Source organism: Idiotropiscis lumnitzeri, chromosome 7, assembly GCF_059441095.1.
Source record: "Idiotropiscis lumnitzeri isolate Australia: NSW breed Sydney's pygmy pipehorse chromosome 7, RoL_Ilum_1.0, whole genome shotgun sequence".
NCBI classification, from domain to species: domain Eukaryota; kingdom Metazoa; phylum Chordata; class Actinopteri; order Syngnathiformes; family Syngnathidae; genus Idiotropiscis; species Idiotropiscis lumnitzeri.
Genome location: NC_142397.1, coordinates 1,549,473 through 1,571,595, shown reverse-complemented (window position 1 = coordinate 1,571,595; position 22,123 = coordinate 1,549,473). Strand labels below are relative to the sequence as shown.

The window sequence follows — 22,123 nt, the reverse complement described above, 5'->3', positions numbered from 1 at the left end:
TCGGTCACCGTGGAGACCAGTACGGCAATCCCTCGTGTATTTGCAGTTCATCGGTCACAAAGTCATCACCTCACGTTTTTAAAGATGCAATGCAAAAAAAGTGAAAGACAACTGAACCAGATAGAACAAATTGATTTTTTTTTAAAGCACAGTGACACACTGCCCAGTTTGAACGTTTAATTTGGTGATTCTTACGTGGACCTCCAGAGGGAGCCCTTGTACCGTTACGTAGAATAAGGGAATTTCACAAACGTGGTAAACTGGATTTTTCATTAGAGATAGTTTAGACTTTAGTTGTTTTTTTTTTTATTTAATTTTTTTCCTTTAGTATTTCATACTTTCAGTAAAAAATGTCCAAAAACGGTCAAATTATTAATTTTTTTCTGCACTAATCGATACGAATGGTCCATTCTCACTTTGTCTGTTATTTTTACGCAATATTAATTTATTAAAAGGTTTGAAAACAGCTCGACAACAAATATATTGCCACTCTTGAATGCAATTTATTTCTGAGAAGTGTTGCAAAACTCCGTCAGCGTTCTGTGGCAGCTGCAGGGTGAGGCTTCAAGAATGAGTTTGGAAAGACGACGTCGTTTGCTTTCGTGATGTAATAAACGGCTTTTTGTATGGTGGTGGCTCAGCATGACCAGACATTTTTGTAAGATTTTAATTAATGCCAGTGAGAATAAATTTGCCAGTTTTTTTTAGGAAATTAAATTAGTTATTTAATCCATTTTTGGGCTTGTGTTGCATTTCGTTAACTTTAATAACATTGCTGTGTGCGAGTGCGCGCGTGCGTGTGTGTGTACTGTCCGTGTTTACCTCTCTGGTCAACGGATCCGCAATGGCGTCCAGGCTGACGGCGCCCTCGTAGGTCAGGTGGTGAAAGACGTTGAGGGCGCGCACCGCCTCGGGGCCGCGCTGCTTGTAGCCGAAAACGAGGTCAATCCACTGATGCAGCTGACACGACACAAACTCGCTCTCCAGCGCCTGCCCGACGAGCACAGGGGCCAATTAGAGATGAGCGGCGCACGCACGCACACACAAAGAGATGACACACGATGTCCGTTCGTATTCGGAAGCACTCGGACGTGCAGATGACCTCACGGGACCTTGCAGCAACAGCAAAACCTGCGGGACAAAACATTAGGTACACCCATCGAATGAGAGTCGATAAAACGGATGCAGGAAATACAGAATTAACCTGACGGCATTTGGTGGTGTTCCAACCTCCGCCAAGGTTAACCCAAGTCAAATTTTGGATCAGCACCAGAGAAAAAAAATCTTTCTTCTATTGTCCTGATTTTTGTCATTCAGATTCATGTGCTGCTGCCCTAACAAAGAGGTGAAAAAAAGGGAAACATTTTAAATATATATGCACAATTTCAAGATTTTCATTTGCAAAGAAAAATAAAGAAAATTCGATTTTTGAAATACCCTCACAAAATGAAAGAGAAAAAAATTGGAAGTATGCACATGATATATAAGCAAAAAAAGATTTGCTGAGAAAATAAGGTCATATATTTGAAAAAAGGTTAAAAAGGACTGTATTCATTTAGAAATATTTCAAAATTAATTAAAAAAAAATCAATAGAAATTTTGGACTATATTAAGCACTTTAGGTTTTTACTCACTGAGAAGAAAAAATAAATCAGAATTGTGTGTTCTATCTCATCAGCGCATCACATTGGATTCAGCAGATTGCGTAGCTCATGTTCGAAACTGCGAGTGTCAGATTACGGATTATTAAAGTGAATAATCGAAGCAATATCCCCACCGTAATGTGTCGTGCAGTGCTCGGCCTCGTGTACCATCTCGCGTTTCTCTGCCCACTTAAAACCACCAACTCATCATTTTGGGGAGACAAATGCCTCCGATGCTAACCGGCATCCAATTTAGAGTAAAACGAGTCTGATAAACGACCTGCGAGGGCGTATTTCTCCGCCGTGTCTTTTATTGTGTGTGTGTGTGTAAGCAGAGAGCGCCGATAAGACGGCGGGCCGGCAGGCTGATGAATGCTACTGTACGTCGCACAATACGACTGTTGGCGGAAGCGCTACGGAGAGCAAGGAAAAACAGCCATTAGCAACAAAGGCTGCGCGCACACACACGCACGAACACACACACACACACACACACACACCCTCACGCAGGCACAGTTTGCCACAGGGCATGTCACCACAATTGGAAGTGGCACATGCAAAGATGGAAAGTGGGAGGAAGCGAGGGAGGGAAAGAGAGGAAGGTGGGGGCGCAGAGCCAAATGAAATCATAAAGAAGGCGAGAGAGCTGCAGACTAGAACAAAAGACGACCCCAAAAAAAAAATAAAAAATGGCGGCAGAGAGAAAATGGTGATTGCGTTCAGCGCATGTTGTGGAATTCAAGCGTCCGTTTCCATCGCCTGCGGATCGGCTGACTACAGAAAGGTCACCTCGGTGAGAGCCGCTCGGCTGTGTCACTCAGACAGAAAAGGTCAAGCGTGTTCTGGCCGTATTTTGCCAGCCAGCTTCTAAAAAAGAAAAACTCCAAAAAGGCTGGCAGAAAGGATGGAAAATCCATCCATCCGCTTTCATTTTCATGAAGTCAAGATTCTTCTTCCACGACAGCACTTTGAAACGGGCACATCTCGGCTGGATCACTTTATTTTGGAGTCAGCCAGTCCTCCATCAAGCGTTTCCAGTTGCTCCAAAATGCTGCTGCTCACCTCCAAACTGGATTTTGTACGAGGGAGCGCGGAACTCCAATTCAGGCCTCCCATAACTTGCTCCAGTTACATTTTGTAGTTCAGAGATTGGTTGTTTTTAAAGTGCTCAACGAATAAAGTTGAGGTGAGTTGCTCATTAGCATCTCAGTCGAGCTGGAGTCGATAGCAGTTGACTTTTAAGGCAGTAATTTTGAAGACGCCGCATACGGAAATGCGGATGTATTCTGGTTTTTGTGCGGCTGCTTGCCAATTTGTAAGACCACTCTGAGACACGCTAGCCGTTCGGGCGTAAAACGGGTGCGCCCTTGAAGTTCCGCCCGGCAGAATGAAAATTTGGTGGAAGGAAGCCAATCAAAATGGACGCATGCGCGGACCACCTCGAAATCCTGCCGCAGTTAATCAAAAGGCAATTTGGGCAAATTGGATTGGGGCACATGCAGAAAAATTCTGAGAATAAGTAAGAAGAAAGAAATATTGAAATGAATATCTCTGCAAAGAATCTGTCTGATCCTCACCATTCTGTTGATCCTCACAAAGTCTTCGGGGGTCTTGGCCCAGGCCGGCAAGTCCACGTCGCCCACCATGACGTGGTCCTCACGCATTCCCAGATGGTAGCCGTTAGCGTTGACCAACATCTCCGGCAGGTAGAAGAACTCCGGGATGAGCTCCTGTCGGTCGGACCAGGACACATTTTGTCTCTTCTGACATTTATTTATTTTATTTTTTTAGACTTATTACTAAGACACGAAATTATTGAAATAAAATTGGTTAATTTAATTTTTTACACTTATTTTTTTTTAGAAATCTACTCTATTACTCAGTTCCCACACTGTTATTTAGAAAAATACTAACTAACTCAAATAAAGTCGATTATAATAGCATGCACTCGTTTATGATAATAATAATAATAATAATAATAATAAATGCTATAAGTCAACGTGTCCCCATTCCTACATGAAAATATTAATCAAACAATTCAAAATGTTGATTTTCAACACAAATTTCTAATTGCGAGTTTTTCATTTTGGCCACTTTTGGATAATTATGCTGCGCGTCAAAGTGACACCCAAACATATTTGCTGTGCCCGACAAACCAATGTAGCCGAACAGAAAATAGAAGAAGAAGTAGAAGAAAAAAAAAAAGCTGAAGTGGGAGAAAAAGCAGAAGAAGCCCCAGCGAGAGGAAGGTGAAAGGTAACACAAACACGGCAAACAGCGGGGTGTGAAAAGTGAGAGGTGATGTTTTCTTTTTTCTTTTCTTCTTCACGCTTATTATGACACACTGAAGTGTTAGCGTGTTAAATTGAAGTGGAAGTGAGTCATTATTGTTGGATGTGACAGTGGAGGAAGCGGGCAACAGCTGCAGGAATTCTGCGCATGCAAAGACGACGACGTGATTGATTGACAAGCTCTCAAAATGAGCTACCGTCCCTTTAAGAAAAGGTGCGACCGGTATTTCCCGTCTGCGGTCGAGGGCAACCGTGAGACGGCGAGCCAAATGTCGACGCAATGAGGCGACTGCACACCGGGAATGTGTGTGCGTGACAAAAGAAAAGGCAAAGCTAACGGAGACAAGTTGCAAAATCTCTACAGGATCTCGCGTGCCTCTGCAAATTGTCCGCTCAGATAAAGGCTTGAAACCTTCATTTGAATTTGAAAACGTAATCCTTGTTTGAAACTCAAGCCTTGTCTTGGCCAGGTTTGAAACCACAGTTTAAAATTCAAATCCAGGCTTGAAACCCTAATTTGGAATATTAACTCCAATTTTAAAAAAAAATATTATTTAAAACCCTAACCTTGCTTTGAAAGACTAAATTAGAAACCCTGACGCCATTTGGAGAGCCAAATGCAGGCTTGAAACCTGAATTCAAACCTCCTAATTGAAATCCGTACTTAAAACGTTAACCGTGTCTGAAAACCCTCATTTCAAATCCCCATCATGTTTTGATTTAAATTTGAAACTTGAAACCCAACTCCAGGCTTAAAACCCTAATCTTATTTCAAAAGTCATTTCAAGGGAGTCTGTTCATCTTGGCTACGACGTGCCTCTTACCTCCCGACCTCTGCTTGTGTGGGCAGAGATTGCGCGTTAATGACTGTTGTTTCCGTCTGCCCTGAGAGGTCACAGAGGTCACCTGACGATGGCGGGGACGAGGCGGCTCGCTCTCGTGCTCGTCATTACTGCTGCAGGTTAATGAAGGTGAGACCTCGGGAAAAACAGGAGGCTTTTTTTTTTTTTTTTTCAATCAGGCAGCTACATGGCCACCTCTGTCTACTGGACCTCATATGACCTTTGACCCGCCGCCTGACTCTCGGCTCAAGTCTTGACGGCTGCCAGGCGGCACCACCTTCTGTTGGTGTGCGCGATTCATTAGGAACAGTGGCAATATGAGAAGGAAATCAAAACAAATCCAAAAAAGAATATTGACATTCGAAAAGATAACACACCGTGTAATTTTTTTTTTTTTCAACCCTTGAAGCCATTTCGCTTCGGCTTCTTTTAGCTGCACAGGCGCATCAAATGTCCTCAGATGGTGTTCGATTGAATTTCCAATGTACTGTTCACACTGCTGTCAAATCTGGATCTGATCCGGATTAGGCAAATGTTTAATATTGCAGTGGTGGTACATTGTAAAAAAAATTGGAAAAAAAAAATGACACCTACTTGAAAGAAGAATGTTCTCTAATTATCCCCAAAAAATGTGAAAAAAAAAATATTTACACAAGATAGAAATGAAGTTCAAAATGTTTGTTTAAACATTACAATGTTTGTCAAATGTGGTTCATCATGCTAAGAACCATTTCTAATTTCGGATGTTCAATACCACAATCTTTCAAATCGATACCGATCCGATACCAGACTCTTTTAGTGACCAAGTCCCAACGCGTCTACTCGTTTGATTTCTAAAAATGAATTGAGCACAATGACAACCAATTGTGATGCCGATTTTGATTCGCGTAAGATTTACTCGATGCTGCCGCTATGGGTGTATCGGCACTCGCCCATTGCTCATTTTCACTCATCTCAATATGCTGCATTGCATTCTAAATGGAAACAAAATGATTGATATCTTTGCAAAAGCAGAATTGTGTCGGACATGAGATGGCGACGGAAGCCGGAGTCGAGAGCGAGCCGACGTTGAACGGCAACAACGTGGCACGCATGGCAAATGGAGCGCTGTTGTGCAGTACGCTATTTGTTAACAGGGTGCCGCGTGACTGGCGGGCTGGCAGCGAGCGAGCGAGGACGACCGCTGTCCCGACATGGAGAAGGAGTGCATTTGAAGCGGCACTTGTCATTAATGCTTTATTAATTGCCGGCGGCCAGAGCGCCCGCTACCAGGCTGCGCTGGAAATGGATGACACTTTGAGGTCAGCGTCTACTCCCGCTGAGCGGCGCTGAGCTGCGAGCGTGCGTGCTCGACGCTCAGGCAAAATGGAGGCAAATCAGCAGGCTTCAGCGCTTTCTTTTTTCTTCCACACGGGCTTTGGCTCTTTGTTTAAGCGCCTGAGATAGTATCGTCTTTTTTTTGGGTCTTTCGAGCTGATGATATTGTGGATTTTTTTTTTCCAGCGTTGAGGGATTCATGTGTGAAGGTTTCTCTGTTTGAACACGGCATTTATAATTAATGGAATGTGTTGGCGCGCTGCTGGAGTGTGCAGCCAGATAGGCGCCCGCTGGCCAAAATATTAGGTACACCTGCACCTTCTAAGAAGCGCGGTAGCACCAAGCAAGATGGCCACTTGGAGATCTGCTAAACCTGCCTTGAAACCTGAATTAAAAAGCCACATGCCTTTTTAAAAAAAAAAAAATCTCTTTATGAAACCCTAATCCAGGCCTGAAACCCTAATTTGAAACACAAACATTGTTTCCACACCGTAATTTGAAACCTTACCCTCGTCGTCAAACCCAATTCAAAACAGTAACCCCTCTTTGAAAACGTGACGGCGCCGTGACACCAATTTGAAACCGTTTCTTTGAAACCTAAATTTAAAATCTAAATTACAAACCCTAAGCATGGCCTCGAGCATTCTTTTGAAACCCTAACCTTGTCTCGAAACCCTAAATGGACGCCCTATTTAAACACTATCTCGACACTCTCACCGTGGCGTGAAAGTCTTAATTTAAAAAACGTAATATTGTTTCCAAACCATAATTTAAAACCAAAATTCCTGCTTGAAACCCTAACCCTGCAACTGGCACTAATTTGAAACCCGAAACTTTGTTTGAAACCGACACCTTGTATTCAGTCCCAAATTTGAAAGCCTCACATAGGCTTGAAACCCAAACCACGGTTTTCAGTTAAAAAAGCTAAGCACAGTTGAAGCCCTAATCTTTGCTTGAAGCCCTAATTTGAAACCATGACTTTTTTTTTTTTTAATTCAGCAAGATTTTTTGTTTTTGTTTTCAAAGTTGGTTTGTTAGTTTTTATTAGTTTGTATAGTTTCAGAAATGCAGCTTTAGTTTAGTGCTTATTAGTTTTAGCATCAGTTTTAGTTTTTTTTATACATCTGAAGTCCTTGTTGAGTGCAAGAGTGCAAGATTTAAAAAATATGTCACTAAGTATTGTGTAATAAAAACTAAGACTGTAAACTCCAATTCTCAAACGCCTCATTGGCCTTTCTTCTTCTGCACTAATGTACAGCAAAACGCAAAACCCAAAATGAAGTTGATAAAAAGAAGAAAAAAGCCTGGAATGGGGAAGCAAGGTGACAATTGGTCCTCCCTGTCATGGCCACGCCCACTCCATTTTTTTTTTCTTTTTCTTTTTTTTCCCCAAGAGGACTCACGTTGACGTCGGAGGTGTCCCGCTGACAGTCCCTCCACGAGCGGGCGATGGAGGAAAAGGTGCGGTCCGGGTGGTCAAACGTGTCATTGTTGGCGCTGAGAAACAAGCTGGTGAACGGCTCCTGGCGAAAAACAAAAACAAAAACACACACAAGCGCATTGAGACACGCCCACACACAAAAAAATTGCAATAAACAGTTTGTTAACGCCTTTTAAATTTTTTTTTCTGGTATATTTGTGTATGACACTTACATTAAGCACTCCTCAAGATAGGTGGGGGGGGGGCAATTCATTAGAAACCCTACCCTGGCTTCAAACCCAAACCCATACTTGAAACCCGATTGTGAAAACGCTACCCTCTGCTCGAAACCTTAAAATTGGCTTTACGACAGTAAATTCAAAACCACTCTTGAAACCGTAATTTGAAGCCCTAACCCATTTTTGGAACCCAGCATTAATTTTTAAACCTCATTTGAATTGGATACACTCACACTGGTCAGGAATCCTAACCTTGTCTCCAAGACTCAATTTGAAAGCTTAAGATTTCTTTAAAACCCTAATTTGACGCCCTAAACTTTGCTTTAAATTCTTATTTGAAACTCCAACCCTTGTTTGCATGCAAACACTGACCTGAAACCTTAATTTGAAACCCTAACTCTTGCTTGCAAGCGTAAAATTTACTTTCAAAAATTTCATTTAAAACGCTGACCCAAATTTGATTTAATGTGAAACTCTGACTTTTTTGTTTGAAACACCTCACCTGGCTCCAAACTCATTTAAATCGCTAACCTTGGCTCCAAACCCTGATTTCAAACCTTATAACCTGCGTTTCAAAACTCAGCGTGCAGATCAGTTTTTCCCGCAGGGGGAAATTAACGAGCTTTCTGGCCGAGTACAACGAGCGTTGATGATAATTGGCTCAAATGAGGTTTTTTTTTTCTGGCACGGCGTCGGTGGGCATCGGGAAGCAAGGAATTGTGGGAGCAAACCCGCAGAGGCCAATCTAGGCACTGTCAGGGGAAGAGTCAGTTGATCAGCAGCCCCTTCCTACTAATGATGGGGGGGTTTCAGCACTCGGACTTGGACAAACAACTTGTGCCTCCTCCTCCTCGTCTTCCTCCAGTAAACGAGGACCAGAGTAAGCGTGATGGACACGTCGGCAAGCCTGAAACGCATAAACCTGTCACCCCCCCCCCCCCCCCCCCCCCCAACTTCCTCCCGCCCTCAGCAAATCATTACCCAGCCACTCTTTATTTAGCGCACATATGCCGCTTTACTGGCCTGTGAAATGTGTTTTTTTTTCGGGGGAGTGCCGCCCGCCAATGGAGACGTAACAGCGTCATCGGGCCTGACAGGTGACGATGCTAAGTGCAGAACGGGGAGAGAGGATGTTGAGAGGGGGAGGCACGTTTTTTTCTTTTTTTTTTTGTTTTGTTTTTTTTTGTTTTGTTTTTTTTTGCTATCGCTCACCATTCGAATTTTCAAACTTGAATTAACAGGAATTGATGGTAACTCACAAGAATAAACCAGGATATTACAAAATTAAATATGGAACTCAAATATAGTAGGGGAAATATGTTTTGGATGGATGGATTTATTTTTTAAAATGAAAAGTTATTGATTTTTCTTCAAGGTCACTTTAATGTTGGAAAATGTTTTGTAATGATTACAAATTACGAATGCTAATAATATTAAAGATGTGGACAATATTATAAACAATATCTCAGGTTTGCCAGAAACTGTCCAGACGTTTCCCCGGCCTTTGCTTCCGTACTCACCATCCTGATGAGCCAATGCAGCGCGGAGGCGGCCGTGGAGCAGTAGCGTCGGTAGTGGCACGCCGGCGTTTGGTCATCGGCCCACGACTCGAAGCGCTCGGCGAAGAAGGCGGCGCGCTTGGGGTTGAGGGCGCCGACGGGCTGTGGGCGCAACCCAACAAACACAACAACAAAGATATCAGCTGAGGCTAACACCAAAAAGCAAAATCAACTGTGCCAATGAAAAAACGGCAGGGGGCCCGAAATTGAACCTTGTGGAACACCGTACGACAATTGGGCAGAGGCCTAATTTCAAAACTTGGTTGAACCCGGGCCAATTTTTAATACTCAAATTAGGGACCTTTAACTTTGCTTAAGGCATTTAAAACCCTAACCTTCGTCTGAAACCTTCACTGGGATGATTTCAGTGCATAACCTTAACAAACAATATCTGTTTAAAACCTAAAACTCTCTCTGAAGACTTCATTTTGAAACATTTAGCCGGTCTTTAAACCTTAACACGAGACCTTAACTCCCATCTTAAAACCCATTTTGAAATCCTAACCATAGCTTGAAACCCAAATTTAAAACTCAAACCTTGGCTTTAAATTCTAACTTGACTTCCTAAACATTGGTTGGAATCTTAACATGGGCTTGAAACCAAATTATGAACAAAAGATTTCTTGCTGACGCAAAATGACTTATAAATGTGCCAATCTGACACAGTCTAGCGCCAACTACTGCCAAGGAGGACTTTCTACAAGTGTTTTTTTTTTAACCTTAAGTATCGGTAGCTGGTATCGGCAGCATCCACGAGTACCTGATAACTCAAATCAAGGCCAGTATCGGCCCGATACCGATGCCTGGTATCAGCCCATCCTTCATCTTGAATCTGATACACGAAAGGGCGTCTTTTGCCCTTTGCTTGTGCTCCTCCATCGGCGCCTTCTTAAGGCCACGGAATGGCTCCCATTAAGCATTCGCTTAGCCGCCGATAAATTGCTTTCTCTGCCTTTTCAATCAAGTCTGCCAATACCAAAGCCCGAGAGGCACGCCGGCGGTCAATATTAATACACTCGCCATGACCCAGTCAGTCACAGTGAAGGATGACGGGCGGTGAGGGGCGGGGCGGCTAATCAATGGCAGCTTTCTTGCCGGCGAGCTGCGACGCGAGCAAATGAAGCCGTTTGGGTCCCGAGTTACATCTGGCGGGGCAGCCAAGGAGAAGTTTATTGAGATCCGCGCGGATTTACGAGGTGATAATAGGCCCGCATGTGACTCGTCTCGGGCCCAGCTGGAGCGCGGAGCGGGCCGTAAGGCGTCTCACACACCGTTAAAAAAAACAACAACAACAAAAAAAAAAGTTGTGGTCACTAATTCGAAAGTTGGGCTAATTCGAACCCTTACCCTCATTTCAAATCCAAACACTCGGGTGTTTGGAACCATACTCAGGTTCAAAAATATCATTTGAGACCCTGACTTGAAACCCTAATCGGACTTGAAACTAGGGATGTTTGAGTATCGATAACAAGTATCGGTATCGTGCCTTATTGAAAGGTATAGGGTACTCATGGTGGCTGCTGATACCAGTCACCGAAACTTGAAGAAAAAAAGTCCTCCTCAGCAGTAGTTATCGCTATACTGTGTCAGTTTGGCATATCGGCGTGATCGTCAGAAAGAAAAGTCTTTGTTCACAATTTGTTGCCATGGTGTCAAATTAAATTAAAAGTACGAGCGGTATCGTTACTTTGTATCAAAGAGTACATACTCATACGGGTATTGGTCTGAAAAAAAAAAAGTAGTATTAAACATCCCTACTTGAAACCCTACCTTGCAGCCTTAACCCTTGTATGAAACCTTAATGAAGGCCTTAAACCCAAATTAGGAACCCGGACCCAGGTGTTAACCCGATTTTAGTGCTAACTCAGAACTTTAATCTCCGGTTTGAAAGATAAATTTGGCCGTAACTTAAAACCCTACCCTTTGTTTGAAACTTAGGTGCTGTCTTGAAAAGCAAACACAAATTTGCAATCCTCACCCTGTTTTGAAACCCAAACGAAATGTACTATACTCCTGACTCCAATTTCATGCCACTGCCCTCTTAGACGAAAACCACAAAAAATGAAACCGTTCAAATGATCCCATTTTTTTCTTCCTTTCCATAACGTCTCCCAAAACACAATAAAGAGACGTATTCAGTTTGATTTCAGGACCGGCGTGAGGGGAAACACTTTGATTTTGCTGTCCAGGAAAGTGAGCGGGGGCGGAGTTATTTTTGTCGGGGGCTTGCTGTCATATTTGGGGAACGTTCACCTGACAGATGCTTGACGACGGCTGCGGTCGGCAGTGCTACACGCACCCGGCTCGCCGCAAACGTTAAAACAAAACAGATTAAAGCTGACAATTGATGACATTCTGGAAGCATTTTCAAGCATTTCCTTGCGTTGAAGGAAGAATGATGCAAAAAAAAAAAAAGGGGAGGAGGGTGTACTCTCACCACGCCTGACTACCATTGGTCACGAGTCACATGAGTCCGACTTGAGTCGCCACTTTTAGGACTTGGGACTTGCTCGGCTAAAATCTACAAAAGGCTCGTCTTGACTTGGACATAAACGGCTGGAAGTCTTACATTGCAAGAGTGCGCCAACGATCTGTGACTTACAGCCACCTCGGAATGCTAAACGGACAGCATCTAATTGTTGGATTACGAGCATATAGCAGCCAACCAATCTGTGGCTAATGCTACAAGCTAGCAAAGCCGTCTACGTCTCCACTCTCTGCAACGACAAAGACCAAATCAAACTTTACAAAAAACATTGTCTAAAATCTCCCCCCATTGAAATCCTTCTGTCCCTCCAAAGTCAACAGCACTCAAGCGATGACTAAACTCTCCGCTGTGGCTTCCCGACCAGGAAAATGCCGCCTAAATGGAACCATGTGAAAAGCAACTCAAGTGAGCGTGGCCGGCTTTGAAATGAAGCCCGAAAGTACGCGACGTGTTTGCCGAGGAAACCTGGCTTGGCACGTCTCAATCGCGCAGTGTTGGTCCTGGTCCTGGTCCCGATGGCGTGTGAAGTGAACCGAGAGGCTCCTACACATTGTGTAGGAAAAAGAAAATAAACAGTCATCTTTAGACGCCGCCGAAAAGTCAAATTCAATTAAAGTTGAGCGAAGGGTCCCTCGCACGCCTTCAACTTGGATCGCACGATGCAGCGTTTAAAGGAAAACCGAGTGGCATTATTGCAGTTACACATTTTGGCCTTTAGAGGGCGCCTAATTTCTTAGAGTATGCGCATTCATGTCTTCAGTCCTGTCATACCCAAATGTGATCACCACTTCCTCTTAATGTCGCATAGCACGCTTGTCGCTTTTTTTTTCTCATAACTTCACAAAGCATCAAGATCAAAACAAGACCAATCTGAACTCAGAAACGCAACTTGCTGAACTACAAACAAATAAAATAAACCCAAACTTCAGCTGGGACATCCGCATGTTCCAGTTCGAGAAGACAATCCGTCCCGCGTGGGCGGGTGCACTTTATATTTCACAAGGAATTACGCTGCAGCGCGTTGCGACGTCGGGACACGTCAGAGTCTTTTGCGCTCGCCTTGTCGGAAGGCAACGCAGCCGCGGTCGCATGCAATCAGAGAGGCGGCCGCTCAAAACAAAGCAGATGTGCTCCACAAACCGCAGAGTAAGAACTTTAAAAAAAAAAAGAAATGCCTTTGGGAAAGGTTGGGGGAGTTGTTCACAAGATGACAAGCTCTCACTGTGTCACATGACACTCTCTGATTGGCTGGGAAAAATTCGGAATATTCACAGTTAGCAGCAAAGCACCTCAAATGACCCGAAAACCCCCCCAGAACAAATAAATTGACAGAAAAAAAAACCATACATGACCTATTCGGCCGACCACAATGCATTATTTTATTTAAATGTACGTTAATAATTTTATTCTCCAGACGGCCAATTACCATATTTTCCAGACTATAAGGTGCACCCTCATATAAGACGCACCAATTCTTTCTGGAAAAAGAAATAACAACATACAAGCCGCACCAGGCTAGAAGCCGCGTTTTTTTTGTGTTGAAAAAAAAGAGTTGTTTACTGCACCTACAGAACAATTTTGTACGGTGAAGGCACACAAAGGTTCACAAACAGTTTCTTTAAACAGTGCCTTTTAACACAGCAACAATTTTGCTCATTAAAACAGAACAGACCCAAGGAAAAAAAAAAAAAATTGCGATTTATTTAATGTGTTTACTGAACTATAGAGTGCCCCCTACTGGTGAAAGAAAAATCCACAAAAAAGCCGCACCCATGTATTAGCCGCATGGTTCAAAATCAAGGAAAAAAGAAGCGCCTTATAGTCCGCAAAATAAAATGGTGACCACATACATGACAAAAAAGTAAAGTACTGTAGTTTTTTTTTTTTTTTGTCAAGTGGATGCACAAAATAAACTCAACTGGATTCTGATTTTTTTTTTATTTGGATGTTTAATCGACTGAAAAAAAATGATCTGGATCCGTATGATTTTATTCCGTGCAACCACTTGATCAAGAAAAATTTAGAAAATTCAACAACTTTTTTTCAGTGTATGTAATAATAATAATAATAACTGACAAGAGGCGTAGGTAATCATTTTCAATCATGAGACATACAGTACATTGCACATGTGCATGTTCCGCTAAAGTGACATGAACCTTTTCAAACTATTTCCCGTAGTTACGTTAATTACGATTCATAATGAGGACGAACTGATGAGATGAGCACTCGCATGACGTATCACAAATGTCCGTTTTGCGTGTGACTTTAAACAACGAGGCACTCACACGAAGCACACGTGACAAACTTCAAGTATGAAGTGGGCACCCAAAGCTCAATTTCATGTTTTGGCTTCATGACGTGAAAAAAAAAAAGCTCCCATCAAATGATTGAACAGCAACGAGGAACATCTGCTTTCTCCTCATCTGTCAGCCGCTTGTCAAATCGTCAGGAAATAATCATTACAATCCAAGACCTGACATCCAAATATGCGGCGCTCGGGCCTGCGGGCGGCGCCTTTCACAGCCGACTGAGTAGCCAAGCGGCAGGTAATTGTCGGCGAGCAGGTGAGCAGCGGTTAAGCGCGGACGTTAAAACAATGGCGTCCGTCAAGCCGCACGTGACCAATGAGACGTTAATGCGCTTGTGCTGTGTGGGAAAGGAAGAGGCGCACGCGGGCGTTAGCGGCACTGAAGATGCAACTCACGAATATCCGGTTATGCTAATTTGCATTGAAGCCCCCCCAAAAACGGAAACAAAATGAGGACTTTTATTTGTTTCGATGCAAATATTCAAATATTGTGGAAATTCACATTTTGATGGCTTTTAAAAAAAAAGTCTGGTGAGTCCAACATCCATCCACTTCACTAAATTGATGAGCATAATTTGTATCCCTAAATTCACTCAATACCATAAAATCAACACAATCTAGCTTTTTTTTAAAACAATAAATATGACCTTTTTTAGTTGTATTCCCTTAAAATGATCAATCATGGTTGATCTTTTGATTGATTTATTTATTTTTATTTTTTGCACGTCGGGTTAAATCCGTCAACAAAATGTTAAATGTTCAGTTAGATTTTATACTGTAAAAAATAAAATATGCAAATAACAGTAATTATACAGAAATAATATTTCAGTAAAAGCTGACATCATGACAGGACACTAAATATGAAAAAAAAAAAACATTGAACCCTATCATATAATATCTACACAGGGCCAATGCCACCTCGCAAACAACCCTGCACTGCCCCTGTTGTCAGGGTAACCAAAGCCTAATTCGCCGCATTAGAGTGGGCGGGCTGAGCTGGTGCTCATTTGCATGAGATCGGATCGTTTCAGTCAACTTTTACTGAGCTTTGTCATTATTTTGATGCAAAAGAAAAAAAAAAAAATCGACACGTACTCGGATGGGTTTTCCGCATGTTGGGTTTCGACCCACGTTTCAAAAAGATGCACATTAGCTTCGCTGAATGCTCCAAATTGTGAGTGAGTGAAAGAGAGATTGTGAGTGTCAACTGGAAAAGAGCGGAAAAAATAAATGCAATGCATATGTGACATTGCAAAGCATTCATCTAATCTTCAAAATATTTTTTTTTTCATATCAAATAGTTAACCACGCCGGCAATGTCCCCATTTACACTCACGCCACCAGAAGATGAGGCAACTGAACCGATATCAAAAAGTCGCCTTTCCAGCCATTTCCAAAAACGCTCCCGGATGTGCTGAACGTAGCCGAGTCGTGTACGAGCTCTACAGTATGTCATCCATTATGGAGAGAGCGTCGGTGAACTTGCAGGTGGGGGGGGGGGGGGGGGGTGGCGAACGCGGGGCTCCAAGGACAACCGTCAAGTGCTGCGGGCCTGTGAACTCACGCTAATGAAGGCAGCTCAGGCCTGTAAACAGCATGGGAGGATGTCACCGGAATACATTACAATACATAACTGTCTGCCTGCGGCCAGGTACAGACGGACGGACGGACGGAGGTGCAGCCTTTTTGTTTTAGACTTCACGCAAGCGTATTGTAAACTTGTAAGTTGAGGCACGCAACATCATTTGTTCTCGTGCTTAAAAAGCACTTTTACATATCTCTACTTTATTTGACGATTTATTACTCACCACACGTTTCCCTTACAATTTTGATGCTAATACAATTTATTTGTAGTTTCCCTGAACTCCAAGTGCATTGCCTCGTGTTATTTATTATGCACATGAACCAGAATTTCATTCCAAAAAAAAAAAAAAAACTGCTGAAGATCAACGTGACAAAGTGAGTCAGTAAAGAGATGTGAGTCAGGAATGTGACTATTTCCAGGTCAGTGAGCTCGACATTGCGAGAGAGCGAGAGACGAAGGGAGGTGTGAAACGAGTGAAGCGGGCCAAAGTTTGCGCTAGAATGATCCGCTGTCTTTGGCGCTTTTCAGTCGCGCCGCAGAACAAAACAAACAGAAAAAAAATTTTTTTTGAAAGTGTTGAACTTTCACTCTCAGGGTGTCATGACTCAAAAATGGCAAAAAAAAAAAAAAAAACAACAATTACTACAACATCATATCCTTCACTTGAAGATGCGCTGCTGCAATCCTGCACATTTGCAGATCATTTCTGGTCATTGCGTTCCTTTCCTGTTAGCGTGCCATCTTAAATTAGTGAGCAAGACTGCTGAAATGTTGATTCTTTCACGAACATTTTGACCATATTTTAGTCGATATGTATTCAACACTATACGGTAGAGCAGTCCCGATTGATTTTCAGCTGAAGGGAATCAGCGAGGAAAAGATCGGATTTTTTAATTTTCTTGATTTCTAAAGTGAATAAAATAAGATTTATTTGATTTGAAGCACTGCTGAATTAGAACCATATTGAAAGTTAACATGTAGGAGTAGCTTTATTTGAATAAAAAAAAAAAGACTATTTAATTAATTAATTAAGACAATTTAGATTTTTTTTGCTAAGGTCTCGGAAGGTACCTAAAAAAAAATGAATTGGACTCAGAAGAAAAATTTAAAAAAATGTTTGGACTTTCTCGACTATACAGTATTCATATCGACGTAAATTGGTGTAAAAAATCAATTAAAAAATTAAATAAAAATGACTATAAGCAGCAAAGATCTATGATGAACAGGCTGTCCCAATATAAGTCACTGGAGACTTTTTTTTTTTAATTCCGTTTTAGCCGCCATTCATGCAATCAACATTTGACAGCTTTGGCTTTGCAATTATTTTTTATTTTCGGGGGTGTAAGTATTTCATTGGCATGCGCTGGGCTTGCCAATTGACAGACAAAATAGGTGCGTGGCGAGAAGTTTTTCTCACCGCGACTGCTCCCATTAAAGAAGCTTCACGTTGAGTAAACCATTTCGTCCACTTTGCATGGCAACTTTCTCGGCTGTTCTTGACGCACCACGCAGTGGAGGGAGTGCTACAAAAACCACTGAGGAAATCATCCAAATTATACTTCCATAAATCTTTGGATTTGTTGATGTCATCCGATTGTTTTTCCCCAGAACTTTAAATTCCACCCAAAAATCGTGACACAGCGGGCCGGGGAATTGAACCGCAATGGAGTTGCATGTGGTACCTTGGAGAGATCTCTGAAGTTGGCGGGCAGGGTGAGGTCCAGCTCCCGAGAGTCGTAGCTGGCCAGCACCCACGGAAAGATCGGGTACTGGTTCAGGTCGTTGTACGTCCTGCCTGCGCACAAAAAGAGCGGAGAGACCGAGTTGGGGGGGAAAGCGAGGACGCGGGCCGCACCGCGGGGATTGGCGCGCCGCATTCCGACAAGCCCGCCCATCTCGGCGCCCTTGACGAGAGCGAAGCGCAATATGAGAATGTCTGGCGCGCTTCCCTTTGCTTCTCTGCCCGCTGCGCCGAGAAGCCGCGCACAGGCCAGGCTCGACCTCGGCTCAGCACGTCTGCTGGTTTGATCCGCCGGCTCGCCAGATGTGAGTATTCGCGTCCTGTTCTGGCAGCGGCGATACGGCTTTCAGATGGCAAAACGTGTCGGGAGAAATGTGTGGGAAGATGCCGGGAACGTTTGGTGGAGACGCGGAACAGCTGCGAGGTCAAGAGTGAGCCGTAATCCGCGTGACTGTGAGGACACTTTGGCGAGGCCGATCATGACAACAACTCCAAACAATGCACATTTTGTGCTTTCCAGTTGAAATGACGCCGCGGGGGATTGTTTTATCCAGACACGTAGCCAGCAGAGAAGTCTTGATTCTCTTCATTTTCTTTGCGATGCCAATTTTAAAACGTCTTGAAGAAATTCACAAGAGACAAGACGGACATTTAAGTACATTAAGACGTCACGATGCACGGATCCTCCTGAACTTTTTCTTCTCAGCGCTCTCTTTCGTAGGAGCTGCGGTCGAAAAAAATGACATTTGACAAAAATTGCACAAAAAAAAAACAGCGGGCCAAAACTCACTCCTGGATCGCGCGACTTTTACGTGGCGCTAACAGATAGCGTCTAATCCACACGGCATGCACGGATGGTGAAATGTGGCATCGGACGGGTTCTACGTAGATGCTTGAAAATGACAATCATCACCCGGCGGACCTTCCGGGTCATTGCTGGGAAATCGGCGTGACAGGCTACGCCAACGCTAGCTCACCGACAAACGTCGGTTGAGGAAGTTAACACTTGAAGCAGCGAGTACATTATTTGGTGTACTTTCTCCGTGATCCAAATGAGTCGTGGAAAAAAAGGTTAGTAGTTTTTAAAAGGTGACATAAAAGTTCTGTGGACTTTGGAAGCATCATCAGCACTCAGGAAAAAAAAAAGCGTCGTCAAGGTGTCGACATGGGCAGAGTCGGGGTGTCAGGATGTTAATAATAGCCGAATAGCGGTTAATTAGACGAGCGCGTCCCCTTCGCACCTCTTCCCGGCACTTCTTCACCCCCACAGCCCAACTGTCTGCTTTCCTCCGCCGCCGCCGCCGCCGCCGCCTGACGTGCCTGTCAGCCCGGGTCATTACCGGGTTTCTTTTTCACGTAATGAATTTTCCTGCATGTTTTTGCCTCCGTCTTGCCTTTCCGTCTAATTAGCTGACAATAATGTATCGCGGGTGCCGAGCGCGGAGGCTAGATATAAATATGCATGAATGCGGCAGCGAGACGCCGGCGTGACACCTCTCCGAGCCGACGAGCCGACGAGCGGCGCGGCCTGGCTCGTCTACCCCTGTTCGCTTCACTTCAGATCAGAGAGGAGACTGCCGAGCCTCTCCAATCCACACTCGCGCGCGCTCTCGCCGAGCCTAATTATCCAGCCGAGTGCGTGCTTCAAACGGCTCTCAACTCGCGTCGACGAAGACCACTTAAGGACGAGGCAAAGCAACCGGGGCCGCCGCCTGCAACTCCTTCTGCGACGTCGCTTGTGTTTATTGATCGCGGCCGCCGAGAACCTGCAGTCAGCAGACTCCGACGTCTCCGATGAAGAGAATTGCTTTAAACGTAACGCTTTCCGTTCCGATCAAATCTTTCCGCGAAAACCAGTCCGATTCAATGTAGTTGACTGATGGCCGTACCGGGAACAACATACGCGCACAAAACTCCAGCTGCCACAAAATGTCCACGTCAGGCAGGTACAATGCAGAAGGAAGCTTTAAATTTGGTGTAAGTTTGTTTTTTTTTTTCTTGCGAACCCAATCGTCACCTTTTCACATTGACGTAAATCTTATGTAGCAAGGTTTGAAATCAGCGGGTTGGCATTGCAATTATCAAAGCACAATTTGTATTTGGTGCTTCATTTGAAAGCGTCGAATGGACCACCGAGAGAAAGTAAAAATAGAAGTAGACCCAAAACAAGAATAATAATAATAAGAAGAAGAAGCATCCAAAAAAAACGCTTAGTTGGGTCGTCAAAAGTTGCGGGAAGCCAGCATCGAGCTTCGGCTGGCTACTCGTGCGGCTAAACACGTAGCGGAGTCGCTCCTAAATCCGCAATTATGTCGTGCGTGACAGAGAAGAAGCTACTTTCATTCTCAGGAAGGGATGACGAGAAAAGACGGGGAAAGCATGCTAATTGCTAAACGCAGATTGACGCATTCCGAAAATGATACCGCAAATTAGAATAAGAATAAAAATAATGAAGGTGGAACTTTTTAACTCACTCCCTTCCCTGTTGGAACCAATTCCGACAATATGTATGCGTCAAGGACATTTTTACAATATAGGGTCCAGCAGAGCTCGTCTGTGAAATTCATTTTTGCAAACCACCGTAATGACGAACGGATCCCGATAGATGGCGCCGTGACGTCGCTCAGGATTTCAGTTCAGCAGAGTTTACGTACAATATGTAAACAAGAACGGATTAAATGTCGCCATCATGAGGAACGATGACGAACGCCACGGAAAAAAAAAAAAAATTGCCACCAAAAGCCCTTTTTCTTAAAAAAAAAATATTCTTTTCTAGATTGGCCTTTGATTTCTTTTCTTTTTTTTAGTGCCGCCTCATTTGTGAAGCTTGACTTTGAAATGGAGTTGAATGAGGTTTTGGGTGGCGGCCTCACCTGCGACGGTGTTGAGGAACATGAGGTACTCAAAGTTGGAGATCTCTCTCCTCTGCCAGCGCTGCGTCATGTTGGACGACTTGAAGAGCTGCCGAGGGCTGGCCAGCGAGATCCGCCTGGAAAAGAAGACATACGGCGGGGACGTTTGTCAAGCGGGCCGAGAGCGCGGGCGGGGGACGCTGGGCCGTGACCAAAACGCCGAGCTTTGCGTCACGTCTGGCGCGGCTTTCGCATGCGTTATGCGGACCAAAGTGCCATGACTCAGCGCTTCCTTCGTCAATTAATGAATCAATCGGGGTTTGGATTTGAGCCTTTAGGTCTTACTTTGTCATTTCGGCAAGACATTTTGGACAATGGCACGCTTTGAGGGAACTTTTTGGGCAAGGCCCGTTTTTGTTGCCAAGCGAGGTCCGCAAGGATACGCTTGGCGGAGAACGAGCACAATGCAACTGAATTTTCGGCTAGCTCCAATTCACTTGAGAATTTCCTTCTTTCATCATTTCAACATTCCTATTTTTTTTTTAATTCTGAGGGTGACGAAACGACAGAATGAAAGTTTGAAATGGAGACGTAGTCAACGGTGGGTGAGATCTTGGGGACATAAAAGAGAAAAAAAAATGGACAGCTTTAGTATGACAGAGAATTTACTTCTGCTTTTCATTCATTGACTGCCAGCCATTTTCCATGATTGCCAGAAGACTTTTGTGCTCCGTGACGATAAATGCACCGAACCTGCCAAAACAAAGTTTGGAGTGTCTTATTTCACACAAATCAAAAAGGTTTGTTGGAAACTTTTTATGTTTTTTATTAGCTGCAGTGGAACCACAAACGCCAGTTTCTGGCCAAAAAGCACAGAAAACAAGCTCGTCAGGGAAAAAAATTGTCAATATATTCAGATTTTATCACACCTCCAATTATAAAATAAAAAAAAAAAGACTGAGAAATGGCTTTTGAGGGCAGAATAATTATTTCTTTCCAACTATCAGTGTCTTTCTTCCATGCGTTGGTCATTCACTCCATAAATCTTTTTCCCCCATGATTTTTTTCCACTTTTCAACAAACTACCATGACACATGGGCCTGTTTATTACGACGGTGTTTTTTACTTTTTTATTTTATTTTTAGCCAAAGTCTTTTCATGTACAACAATCTGTACTTCCACCTAAGTAGAGCACGCCTACTTTTTTTTTGTCCACGTTGTTGCTCCGAGCAACAGTAAGCGTCGGCAGGAACTGCGTGGTCAGCGGGCTGTCTGTGTGCGGAATTGGGTCAGCGCACGGGAGTGAGAGTGCACAACGTAACAACGGCAAGAAGCCGAGCGTCAGGACTTGAAGTGAGTGGACTTTGCCAACCTGTCTTGAGGGAGTCCGTAGCTGGTGCCCACTCCGACTCCAGGGAGGCTGTGGAGCGCTTTCTTCACTGTGGCCTGGTCAGGGAAGTTAAAGAGGAAGGACGCTGTGAACGCACACAGAAAGAAAAACATTGGAACATTCGATACTTCATTTTTTTTTTAATGTTATGTTGTTGAATGAAGATCAGTCTATTTTGCCAGACATTTATTTATTTTTTTTATCAGTGAGTAAAGTTGTTCATTAAGTGTATGAGACATGATTTTCCCATTTTTAAATGTTCTTTTCAGAGCTGGGCACTTGACCCGTTTTTGCCGGTCGTCCCCCCCGCCTTCCGGCCGCGATCTCGATACGGTCCCGCCTCAACCCTCCGACCTTATTCATAACAATTGTCAGTGCCCAGACCCCTGCCCCCACCTTGCAATGAATGCTTTGTGGAATTGATACATATCATCGTGGATTTAATATC

At 43.7% G+C, this 22,123-nt stretch overlaps 1 protein-coding gene across 1 annotated transcript in view; it reads right to left on the bottom strand.

The window, feature by feature from the left end:
- nbeab (neurobeachin b) overlaps positions 1-22,123 on the bottom strand; it is a 157,394-nt gene that overhangs the window by 14,947 nt on the left and 120,324 nt on the right. The window contains exons 41-47 of the mRNA XM_088301559.1: positions 21,658-21,760; positions 20,307-20,422; positions 17,375-17,487; positions 9,273-9,413; positions 7,497-7,616; positions 3,221-3,373; positions 823-990 (exon numbers count right to left, since the gene is read on the bottom strand). Of these exons, the coding sequence (XP_088157685.1) occupies positions 823-990; positions 3,221-3,373; positions 7,497-7,616; positions 9,273-9,413; positions 17,375-17,487; positions 20,307-20,422; positions 21,658-21,760 (914 nt within the window). The remainder of the gene's footprint in view (positions 1-822; positions 991-3,220; positions 3,374-7,496; positions 7,617-9,272; positions 9,414-17,374; positions 17,488-20,306; positions 20,423-21,657; positions 21,761-22,123) is intronic.